This window comes from Scyliorhinus torazame, chromosome 2 (genome assembly GCF_047496885.1).
Source record: "Scyliorhinus torazame isolate Kashiwa2021f chromosome 2, sScyTor2.1, whole genome shotgun sequence".
Taxonomy (NCBI): Eukaryota; Metazoa; Chordata; class Chondrichthyes; order Carcharhiniformes; family Scyliorhinidae; genus Scyliorhinus; species Scyliorhinus torazame.
Window position 1 is genome coordinate 95,737,774 of NC_092708.1, and position 12,928 is coordinate 95,750,701.

At 42.1% G+C, this 12,928-nt stretch overlaps 1 protein-coding gene across 4 annotated transcripts in view; it reads right to left on the reverse strand.

The window, feature by feature from the left end:
- Positions 1–12,928, reverse strand: part of LOC140389792 (sodium-driven chloride bicarbonate exchanger-like) — a 548,473-nt gene that overhangs the window by 307,150 nt on the left and 228,395 nt on the right. For all 4 annotated transcript variants that reach the window (XM_072474332.1, XM_072474325.1, XM_072474340.1 and 1 more), the window contains exons 4-5: positions 12,125–12,263; positions 9,439–9,599 (exon numbers count right to left, since the gene is read on the reverse strand). In XM_072474332.1, coding sequence (XP_072330433.1) covers positions 9,439–9,599; positions 12,125–12,263 — 300 coding nt within the window. The remainder of the gene's footprint in view (positions 1–9,438; positions 9,600–12,124; positions 12,264–12,928) is intronic.

Here is a 12,928-nt window from a genome sequence, read left to right on the forward strand (position 1 = left end):
GGTTTGAGTGTAGGATTTAAGAGATGTGTCTGCACTCAGCAGAAACCATCACCTGTCCTCACATGGAGATTTATTTGACCTGTTTGCCTGCTTAGAATTGATATCAGAAGTCCTTGGGTAAAGCGATTGCACTCAAATTTAGTTAAAAATCATTGCATGACAAGAATTTTAGTGACTTAATAGAGAAGAGAGAGAGAGACAGTTTAGAGTGGGCTGTGTGCTGTACCACTTTGAGGAGTGTGATGCTATCCATATGATGCATAGCAAGCTCTATCAGGCATCTCAGGTCCATGCAGAAAAAATTCCATCTTGGCTGGCGTACCCAAAATCACAGGTCATGGATTCACACTAACGCAAAGATCACCTAGGAATGAAACTAGTAAGGCTTTTGGTGATTGCAGCGTCCTGAGTGGTTGCACCTCAGAAACCCATGGTCCAGGTTAGATCAGTGAGGACACTGCAAATAAACCTCAAAACAGCACTACGTGACAAACATATCAAGGTTTCAGGCTTTATGATGTGCGAGTGGCGATTGGGGAGCACAGTAGCAAGATGATGCTTCATCAATCTGCATTGATGAGCGATGACAAGGGGACGTACGGTGATCATACATTGCTGCTCCATGTTAAGCCATCCATCTGCTTATGCATGAAAGAGTAATCTGCCTGATCAGCACTCCTTTGGGAGCAGGCGTCAGGGTGACAGGAGTGCATTCCTAGTTAAACATGAGTTCAGGTCATTCATAAGTTGCCATGCACATGGACTTGCAGAGGGCATGGTGAAATTACTGTTCCATTTAAAGTTGCCTAAGGTCACGGGAGAAGGGGGAGGGCTACACATTCAAATGATCAACCCAACATCAGGGCAGACAATGAGTAATGATATTTCTTCAAGCTTAACAAGAAATTTTGAAACGTCAAAAAGGTGCTAGGACACCTAGGGGTGCAGGCACGCACGGATATGCCGAATGAAATGTAAACTGTGTGTCGTCTCAAGACATGCATAGAAGTAAAAGGGGCTCAGAAAACGAAGCTATCGTCTATATTTATACAAAAGGCAGTTAATGCAATGTAAATAGACCACCTGTTTTTGCTGTAGTAGTTTTGTTTTATCTCGTTAGTCTATTCCATGTGTTCTTTTTTGTTTTTCCAATGTTCTCCGTATGTGCTTGACAACACTCATGCAAATTTTGACCACTTTAGAGCAAAGAGATGTAAATTATTTATAACCTTGGTTAGGAGGGACGCAATTGTAAGATAGAGCGAAATGAAGCTAAGATTCACCTGTCATAAATGAAAAACTCCAATAAAAACATTTTAAAGGAAACAGTGCTGGGGCTATCCAGATAACAAAGGCAATTATGAACATGTGTCAGCACATTACTTCTTCTGAAAGGTGGTATCTATCAGATTGGCATGGGGATGTCTGCCACATCTGCACCCCTCAGTCTCCCACCATCTTTTTGCTCATAGCTAATTTCTCTCAAAAGTTCTATGTTTTGTTAAGTTTGAAGAATTATCAGTACTTCTTGTGTCATGTGAGAGTATCTTTAAGAAATGGGTGCTTAAGAAATGAACCTTTAAGAAATGGGTGTTTATCAGTGATGTCAGAGTGCGGGTGGAGCTGGGCTGTCTGTCAGCTTTTTACTTTCGTTTTAGGCTGTTTGCTGCAGGGTGTGTTTTAGTTTTGTTTTCAGAGCTGGATAGCTGCAGTCACAGCCAGAAGGTGTATGAATCTCTCTCTGTAATCTGAAGACTGTAAATCAATCCTGGTGATTTAAAATTAATAACAGTAGTGACTTTGACCCGATGTGCTTCTGGTAAAAGGTGTTTTAAGTCGTATGGATGTTAAAAGGAAAGCTTAAAGTTTACTTAATGTTGTAGTCTTTGGAGGTTGTATTTGAATTAATGGTTGCTATGATGTTCACTGTATGTTTTATAAAGGTTAACTTGAGTTCATAGAATAAACATTGTTTTCCTTTAAAAAACTACTTTTCCATTTCTGCTGTACCTCACCTGTAGAGTGGGCCATAACACAATCTATTAAAAGTTGTGGGTCGGGTGAACTCCATGCTACACTTTGGGGTTCTCTAAACCCTGACCCATAACAAATTGGGGGCTCGAGGGGGATAAAAGTCTATCGATCGGATTGGCTTAGTGAAGTTAAAGACAGTGAGGGGTGAGCATATTGTGGTTGCTTATCAGGTGTGGTATTCTAGTTTAAGTGGGGAGTGTGGACAATGGCTCTTTCAGAGGCTCTGAAGTTTTTGGGGGTGGAGACGATCACACGCAGTACCTTACGGACCAAGACTAAAAGCAGACTGTTAGATTTGGCAAAAACATTGCAGTTTAACATTACCTGACAAAATGCGAAAAGATGAGGTAATTTTGGCGGTGGCGAAGCATTTAAAGTTGCCTGAGATACAGTTTGACTCATTGAAAATGGCAAAAATTCAGTAACAACTTAAACAAATGGAACATGAGAAAACATTAAAGCAGCTTTAATACAAAAGAGAGAGAGGAAAAAGAAAGAGAGAGAGAAGAAAGAAGAAAAGAAAGAATAGCCCGAGTAGAACAAAAAGAAAGAGAAGCGGAGATACAGATCATGGAAAAAGATAAAGAAAGCGAGTTTGAACTTCAGAAAATGGCCATGAAACATGAGTCAGTTAAAATTGGGCAGACGTAAAGGGAAACGATGATAGTGATGAGGATAGTGAGAAAGAGCATCATAGTCGAAGGCATGGTGGGGATCTATTTAAATATGTCCAAGCATTGCCAATATTTCATGAGAAGGAGGTGGAAGCCTTTTTCATTTCATTTGAGAAGGTGGCTAAACAAATGAAATGGCCACAGGACATGTGAATATTACTGATTCAAACAAAGCTGATGGGTAGGGATAGTGTAGTGTTTGCATCACTACTGGAGGAGGTATCTGGGACGCATGAGGAGGTGAAAAAATCCATCTTAGGTGCATATGAACTAGTGCCTGAAGCCTACAGACAAAGGTTTAGAAATTTAAGGAAAGAATTTGGTCAAACATACATGGAGTTTGAAAGGCTCAAACAGAGTAATTTTGATAGGTGGATAAGGGCTTTGAAAATAGACTAAACCTATGAAGCTCTCAGAGAAATTATGCTTTTGGAGGAGTTTAAAAATTAAATTCCTGATGTAGTGAGAACTCATGTGGAAGAGCAGAGGGTTAAAACTGCAAGGTTAGCAGCAGAAATGGCAGATGATTATGAATTAGTTCATAAATCAAAGCTTGGTTTCCGACATCAGTTTCTGACTGCGAGGGATAGAAACTGGGGCATGAGAAATACTCCAGTGGTAAAGGTAGAGGTGATCTGATGGGAGATAATAAGGAGAGTGTACCTCAGGTTAAAAAAGAAATCCAGGAGGGTGGAAAAGAAATGAAATGTTTCAAATGTTTTCACTGTAACAAACTAGGCCATGTAAAGTCACAGTGTTGGTGGCTGAAGAAAAGCAATGGGAAGGCTGATGTGGTAAAACAGGATAAGACAGTGGGGTTTGTTAAAGTGGCAAAGGAAAGCCCAAGTGAAGCAAAGGAGGTGCAAAAGATTGTACAGCCTGATCAAGAGGTGATTGATAAGAAGGTGCCAGATCTCTTTAAAGAATTTATTTGTGTGGGTAAAGTTTACTCATGTGTATCAGGATGAGCAGGTAAAGAAGTCACAATTTGAAGACATACAGGAGCTAGTCAATTTTTAATGGTAAGAGATGAGGAGTTATGTAGTCTGGGAAGAATATTGCCAGAAAAGGTGGTAATATGTGGAATTCAGGGTGAGAGGAGTAGTGAGGTCACATGAGGTACCAGTGGGAGGTCATTTGGGAATAAGGAAAACTCAAGCTAAAATCCAGAAACATTTTTATTACCTGGACTACATAAAGATGTCGTTAAATTTTGTCAATCATGTCACACATGTCAAGTGATAGGGAAACCTCAAGCAATGATAAAACCAGCACTCTCAATACCCATTCCAGCATTTGAGGAACCTTTTACAAGGGTCCTAATTGATTGCGTAGGACCGCTTCCTAAAACAAAAAGTGGGAATCAATATCTTTTGACGATAATGGATGTGTCTACTAGGTTTCCAGAGGCCATTCCAGTACGTAATATTACAGCTAAAAATATTGTAGAAGAGTTACTGAAATTCTTTACTAGATATGGACTACCCACAGAAATACAATCGGATCAAGGATCAAATTTTACCTCAAGATTATTCAAAGAAGTTATGGATAGCTTAGGAATAAAACAATTTAAATCAACTGCGTACCATCCAGAATCACAGGGAGCATTAGAAAGGTGACATCAGACATTAAAGACAATGTTGAGGGCTTATTGTCAAGATTATCAGAGGATTGGGATAAAGGAATTCCATTCGTACTGTTTGCAATTAGGGATGCACCGAATGAGTCAACCAAATTTTGTCCTTTTGAACTAATTTTTGGTCATGAGGTAAGAGGACCACTTAAATTGATTAAGGAAAAATTGCTGAGTGAGAAATCAAAAATTACATTATTGGATTACGTGTCAAATTTTAGGGAACGATTAAGTAGTGCAGGTGAATTGGCTCGACAACATTTAAAGGTTGCACAAAATGTGATGAAACGGGTAGCGGACAAGAAATCCAAAGTTCGTAGTTTTGCCAGTGGAGATAAAGTTTTAGTGTTGTTACCAGTGGTAGGTGAACCTTTAAAAGCTAGGTTTTGTGGACCTTATCAGATTGAAAGGAAATTAAGTGAGGTGAATTATGTGGTAAAAACACCAGATAGAAGGAAGACTCACCGAGTGTGTCATGTGACTATGCTTAAAAGGTACTTAGAAAGGGAAGGAGAGAAAAAGGAGGAGGTTTTAATGATTCTAACTCAAAGTGATGAACCAAATCCAGATGACTGTGAATTTGACATACCTCAAATTAAATTGGAAAATGAAGATGTTCTTAAAAATTGGGATAAATTATTGAGTTACCTTCCAGAGGAAAAACAAACTGACCTGAAAGAGTTATTGATATCACGTGCGCGTGTTTGTAGAGATAAATTGGGAAATACTAAAATGGCTATACATGATGTAGATGTGGGAAATGCTGTTCCAATCAAACAACATCCATACAGAATTAACCCTTTAAAATTGGCACAGGTTAACAAAGTGATTGAGAGTATGCTTAAAAATGGCGTAATTGAAGTGGGTTGCAGCCAATGGAGCACACCCATAGTGATGGTACCTAAACCAGACGGTACCCAGTGGTTGTTTGTGGACTATAGAAAGGTTAATGCAGTTACAAGAATGGACTCTTATCCTATCCCACGTTTGGAGGATTGCATTGAGAAAGTGGGACAATCAGCTTTTATTTCCAAACTGGATTTACTTAAAGGTTACTGGCAGGTACCTTTATCCGAAAGGGCGAAGGAGATTTCAGCTTTTGTGACTCCAGATGGTATATACCAATTCAAAGTTATGCCATTTGGCATGAAAAATGCACCAGCCACATTTCAACGGTTAACTAACAATGTTGTTTCAGGATTACCCAATTGTGCGGTGTACATCGACGATCTGGTAATTTTCAGCCAGACATGGAAAGAACATTTAAAACATCTGATGGAGTTATTCGATCGACTTCAGGAGGCGGGTTTGGTGATAAACCGAGCCAAAAGTGAATTTGGAAACGCCCAAGTCACTTTCCTTGGCCGTACAATCGGACAGGGTGGACGGTCCCACGGGATGTGAAACCAACAGTTATTGAGGAGTTTCCGATACCCTCAAGATGAAGGGAAATAATGTGATTTCTTGGCATGAGTGGATTTGATTGAATATTTGTGCATGGTTGCTCCACTGATGGACTTGCTGAAGAAACGTCGAAAATTTGAGTGGACAGCGGACATTCAACAGATATTTGACAGCCTGAAAGCTGAAATAACCAGTGCTCCTGTGTTGGAGAATTACAAGGGACTCTGTGATCAGATTGAACTAAAGTATCTGACTTTAAAGAGAAATGCCGAGGCATAGAGCAATGGACGGATTGTGCAGAGACCTTCTTGTTCAAAGAGATCGTCAATCACGACGGATTTCAGTTGGAGGAAGAAGAACAAAAATGGATTACATTATTGTACCTGTTTGCGTGTGTTGTTTTTTGAAATGAAAAAATATGTTTACTGTGTGCATTTCTTAAAGGATGGTGAAAATGTGAAAAATGAAACCATCTTGAAGTTGATGGTTTACTTTTTTTTCTTGGGGGGGTGATATCATGTGAGAGTACCTTTAAGAAATGGGTGCTTAAGAAATGTACCTTTAAGAAATGTGTTTTTATCAGTGATGTCAGAGTGTGGGTGGAGCTGGGCTGTCTGTCAGCTTTTTATTATCATTTTAGGCTGTTTGCTGCAGGGTGTGTTTTAGTTTCGTTTTCAGAGATGGACAGCTGCAGTCACAGCCAGAATGTGTATGAATCTCTCTCTGTAATCTAAAGACTGTAAAATCGATCCTGGTCATTTAAAACCATTAACAGTAGTGACTTTAACCTGATGTGTTTCTGGTAATGAACCAGGACAGGTGTTAGATTTGGAGGTAGGTGAGCACTTTGGTGATAGCGACCACAATTCGATTCCGTTTACTTTCGTGATGGAAAGGGATAGGTATATACCGCAGGGCAAGAGTTATATCTGGGGGAAAGGCAATTATGATGCGATGAGGCAAGACTTAGGATGCATTGGATGGAGAAGAAAACTGCAGGGGATGGGCACAATGGAAATATGGAGCTTGTTCAAGGAACAGCTACTGCGTGTCCTTGATAAGTATGTACCTGTCAGGCAGGAAGGATGTGGTCGAGCGAGGGAACCGTGGTTTACTAAAGCAGTCGAAACACTTGTCAAGAGGAAGAAGGAGGCTTATGTAAAGATGAGACATGAAGGTTCAGTTAGGGAGCTCGAGAGTTACAAGTTAGCTAGGAAGGACCTAAAGAGAGAGCTAAGAAGAGACAGGAGGGGACATGAGAAGTCTTTGGCAGGTAGGATCAAGGATAACCCTAAAGCTTTCTATAGATATGTCAGGAATAAAAGAATGACTGGGGAAAGAGTAGGGCCAGTCAAGGACAGTAGTGGGAAGTTGTGCGTGGAGTCCGATGAGATAGGAGAGGTGCTAAATGAATATTTTTCGTCAGTATTCACACAGGAAAAGGACAATGTTGTCGAGGAGAATACGGAGATACAGGCTACTAAACTAGAGGGGCTTGAGGTTCATAAGGAGGAGGTGTTAACAATTCTGGAAAGTGTGAAAATAGATAAGTCCCCTGGGCTGGATGGGATTTATCCGAGGATTCTCTGGGAAGCTAGGGAGGAGATTGCTGAGCCTTTGGCTTTGATCTTTTAGTCATCTTTGTCTACAGGAATAGTGCCAGAAGACTGGAGGATAGCAAATGTTGTCCCCTTGTTCAAGAAGGGGAGTAGAGACAATCCCGGTAACTATAGACCAGTGAGCCTTATTTCTGTTGTGGGCAAAGTCTTGGAAAGGTTTATAAGAGATAGGATGTATAATCATCTGGAAAGGAATAATTTGATTAGAGATAGTCAACATGGTTTTGTGAAGGATAGGTCGTGCCTCACAAACCTTATTGAGTTCTTTGAGAAGGTGACCAAACAGGTGGATGAGGGTAAAGCAGTTGATGTGGTGTATATGGATTTCAGTAAAGCATTTGATAAGGTTCCCCATGGTAGGCTACTGCAGAAAATGGGATTCAGGGTGATTTAGCAGTTTGGATCAGAAATTGGCTAGCTGGAAGAAGACAAAGGGTGGTGGTTGATGGGAAATGTTCAGACTGGAGTCCAGTTAATTGTGGTGTACCACAAGGATCTGTTTTGGGGCCACTGCTGTTTGTCATTTTTATGAATGACCTGGAGGAGGGCGTAGAAGGATGGGTGAGTAAATTTGCAGATGACACGAAAGTCGGTGGAGTTGTGGACAGTGCGGAAGGATGTTACAAGTTACAGAGGGACATAGATCAGCTGCAGAGCTGGGCTTAGAGGTGGCAAATGGAGTTTAATGTAGAAAAGTGTGAGGTGATTCATTTTGGAAGGAATAACAGGAAGCCAGAGTACTCGGCTAATGGTAAGATTCTTGGTAGTGTGGATGAGCAGAGAGATCTCCGTGTCCATGTCCATAGATCACTGAAAGTTGCCACCCAGGTTGAGAGGGTTGTTAAGAAGGCGTACGGTGTGTTAGCTCTTATTGGTAGAGGGATTGAGTTTCGGAGCCATGAGGTCATGTTGCAACTGTTGCAGCTCTAGAGTGGTTTCACAGGTCGGCACAACATCGAGGGCCGAAGGGCCTGTACTGCGCTGTAATGTTCTATGTTCTATGGTAAAAGGTGTTTTAAGTCGTATGGATGTTAAAAAGGAAAGCTTAAAGGTTTACTTAGTGTTGTAGTCTTTGGGGGTTGTATTTGAATTAATGGTTGCTAAGATGTTCACTGTATGTTTTCAAAAGGTTAACTTGAGTTCATAGAATAAACATTGTTTTGCTTTAAAAATACTTTTCCCTTTCTGCTGTACCTCTCCTGTAGAGTGGGCCATGTGCTCCCCATACCACAATCTATTAAAAGTTGTGGGTCAGGTGAACTCCATGATACACTTTGGGGTTCTCTAAACCCTGGCCCATAACACTTGTCTGCCCTGATGCTGGTTAATCATTTGAATGTGCTAAACTACAGTTAAATGCGTAGCACTGGACCTTCTCCCATGACCTTAGGTAACTTTAAATGGAATAATAATTTCACCCATGCCCTCTTCAAGTCCATGTGCATGACAGCTTATAAGTGGCTTGAGCTCGTGTCTGCTAAGGCCTCTTCATGTGGCTCATCAACACCCTGGCACTCGTCAGATCCATCCCCTTCAATGTCACCCTGGTCAGAGGAGGGATCTTGTACTTCCATGTCTCCCTCAGGCAAGACGTCCCCCATTGCGTGACGAGGTTGTGCAGCGTGGAGCAGACACTGATGATCCTGGACACTTGCTGTTGTGAAAATTAGAGAACCCTGCCTGTTCAAACATCAGAAACACATCTTTAGGAGGCGTATAGTCTGTTCTATCAAGGACCTGGTGGAGGATTTGTACCTCTCCTCAGCAGCACTCTAAACAACGAACTGGGATCATCAGAAACATCTTCTGGAGGTACTCCTTGACCTGAGAAGCCAACCCTTTAATCGCCAAGTCTTTCAAAGATCTAAAGGTAAAGTCGCCATAGTCCCAGATGACCATGGGCTGCTTTCATCTTTGAGGGGAGAGAGCTGGTAGCATCAGACGCCCGCTTTTTAGGGTCCCACCCCCTAATGACACAAATAAGACAACGGTGTTGAAAGGTATAATGCATTCAGTCATTAACTGGCTACAAATAACAGCTTTCCCACAATATTCTGTGCATTTGCAACAATACCTGAAATCTCCTCTATGGTGCTGGCTCTCATGTCCAACAGGACTGTCCCATTGATGATACAACTCCTCAACTCAAATAGGCTGTGAAGTGACAATGTAGCAACATACGGTTTGCTCCATCGATCGCCTCCATCTTCAACGTCCTCCTCAAATTTTAACCACCTGAATTCACAGACATATAGCTGAGTACATAACACGCTTAAATGACTCACTACATCATTTATTAAGATAAACTATTGTACTGATACCAATCTGCAAGATGGCATTTTGAGTGCTGCATTTTGTCAGCCCACACAGACATTTTATTTGAGAGTACAGTAGTCAGTACATGAAGATCTTATTTTCCAGGTGCAAGAGTATATCTTTAATCACAGTATAAGGCACTGCTAAACTATTAAGAGCTACATATGTATTTCTGACTATTCAAATAATTTTTCTAATATTTCAAGAGCTTACTTATCAAAGTTCAATAACATAAGCAAGAAATTGAACATTAATCTCCAGAAGTTTGAATTTTTATTGACAGATCACATGTACTGGATGGCATGCCTTATAATCAATTATGCAATATGGGCCTGAGGTTTACTGGGGAAGGGGAGTGGGGGGAACTTATTGCTTACCAAGCACCTACCCTTTCACCCCGATACAAAGGTCAGTGGTTGCAAGTCCACTGACATTAAAAAAGGCTTTGCTGCAGCTATAACAGGTTGGAGGTGACCTCAACAAGGCAATTGTAGGACTTCCATAGATTATCATAGAATTTACAGTGCAGAAGGAGGCCATTCAGCCCATCGAGTCTGCACCGGCTCCCGGAAAGAGCACCCTACCCAAGGTCAACACCTCCACCCTATCCCCATAACCCAGTAACCCCACCCAACACTAAGGGCTATTTTGGACACTAAGGGCAATTTAGCATGGCCAATCCACCTAACCTGCACATCTTTGGACTGTGGGAGGAAACCGGAGTACCCGGAGGAAACCCACGCACACACGGGGAGGATGTGCAGACTCCGCACAGACAGTGACCCAAGCCAGAATCGAACCTGGGACCCTGGAGCTGTGAAGCAATTGTGCTATCCACAATGCTACCATGCTGCATCCCTCAGGGCTGCCAGCCACTGCGTAGTCCCATAGTGCCAGAACTCAGTAGTGACAGCTGCTGGGACTGCAAGCAGTCCCCAGGGGAAGGAACATGGAGCCAGACTGGAAGTAGAGTCCGGAGTTTGTGGACAGAGAGGAATCACAAACGCAAGAGAGAAAGAGAGTGAGAAACAGAGAGAGGGAGGGGTGGTTGTGGGGTGAGCTATGGAGGCGGGGTGAGAGGGGGCGGGGTGGGGAGTAGCATCTTGTGGGGAGTGCCCCCGATGGGCACATGGCATCCCCCAAAGGAGGTATCCAAGATGGTGAAAAAACAGACAGGCCTCGTTCATCCCACCCTCCCCGGCTGCACCTATGCAGAAGACAAACAGACCCTTAATTGGCCAGTTCAGAAGTTCAATAAAATTCACTCAGGTCTGGCAATGCAACTTTCTTAAATGACTTTCAGCTGTGCCTTTGATTTAGGCACACTGTTTACTTTTCATGTTTTCAGGGTCTATCCTTTACTACCACCTGGTGTCTCACTAAGAAGTTTAGAAGTTTATATAATTGAACGTAAACTTCTTGTCAGCTCATAACTATATACATCTCCAAGGTACAGCCTTACATGAGTGCTGTGTCCATGCTGGCTTCTGCTAGACTCAAATACACACAGTGTACTATCATGTGACTCTCTACATCACGATGTGGACACTTGACAACTTTACCGTATATCTGTACATAGTTCTTGTAGTTGATAAATTAATGCAGTTGACTGACTTAAGACTATGAAGTCTTCATTATGACATACTGAATGGTATCCAACTCCCCACAACAAATAGGCTGAAGGGTTGGCGAACTGGCTGATTTCTTAACCACCCATCGTATTATGGAGGAAAGGTTGAAGGGCGGCAGGAAGGCAGTGGGATATCCACCAGTCCTATTTTACATGCGCTCCACCCCCCATCTTGATATATGGTGGCTGGGGCCCATAAAGCTGCCCCATTCCAGAACTTCAAAATCTGCTCAAGATCATGGTATATACAGAAATTAACTAGCGCTAATATTAAATATCATATCCTGTATGGCCATGTTTTAAATAGCTTGCTCCACTCTCTCCAAAATAAGTTGCCTCCTTCTGTGCATACTCCTTGGCAGGCGTCTAGTCCTGCCCACCCGTGCAAATTCTTCAAGTTTTACCTTGCATAGTATTTGGCCCCATGGAATTAAAAGTCTAATGATGACCATGAAACCATTGCCGATTGTTGTAAAAACCCAACTGGCTCGTCCTTTAGGAAAGGAAATCTGCCGTCCTTACCTGGTCTGGCCTACATGTGACTCCAGACCCACAGCAATGTGGTTGACTTTTAACTGCCCCCTGAAGGGGGCAATAGATGCTGGCCCAGCCAGCAATGCCCACATCCCATGAACAAATTATTTTAAAGTGCAGCAGCCACTGATATCACACTCCCACCACCCCAACCAAATCTATCATGGGCCAGCTTCTCAGTGCTTTAATCAGCTAAAACATCAAAAAGGCACATGGCATTAAAGAAACCTGAACATTACCAGTTGCATTTGTTGAATCAACATGCAGAAAGCAAAATCACCTTGCCGTCTCTTTCCATTCCGTATCTTCACCATGATGCATGCAGATTTCATCAAGTTCAGTGAAGAGGTCATGAGGGATATGTTCTTCATCATCATCTTCTGTTCCAAGAATAAACTGCACACGCTGGGATGGAGTATCTGAAAGGCATTAAAAACCAGAGCTAAGAAAGAAAGGTTATGAGTGACATTTTTATGACATTTTTGATGAACAATCACAGCACTGCTTATTAACCTATGTCTATCTTTCAGTTGTAAGCTGACCTCTCATACATTTCTGCCATCTGCTATTTTTAGTCCTTTAAATTAATTTAATTGAGGCTAATAATCTCCTCCATAAGGACGTTGCCGGAAACTTCAGAAAAGCTGTGTCTCATGCTCCTTATTGCAACAGCGAAACAAGTAAATCAGGCAAATTGTTTCAAGAGATATGTAGCACTTTTAAGGAGGCCTGGGGGGTCCCACAGGAAATTGCACAGGAAAAGTGGCTGTGTTGCAGGTTTTCCAATGCAATTGGGCGGACAACCCATTAATAAATTGAGATGAGTTCTGGGAGTTAAATCTCCTGTGTCCTCATCTGTACAAATTTTTGATCGCTTCCCACTCAATTCAACCACTACACTCCTGACTCAAACACCCTATCCCATTTAAAATGAGAATTAGTGGCCCAAGTCTTCAGTCTCTGGATCGGAAACTGGATACATGACGAAAGATGCATGTTGGGACCCTGCAGAGGTCCTGACAGGCTGACCTCCGTGGGAATGGCCCAGGAATTTTCAATTTCTAATGGGCAATTCCCCTGCTCC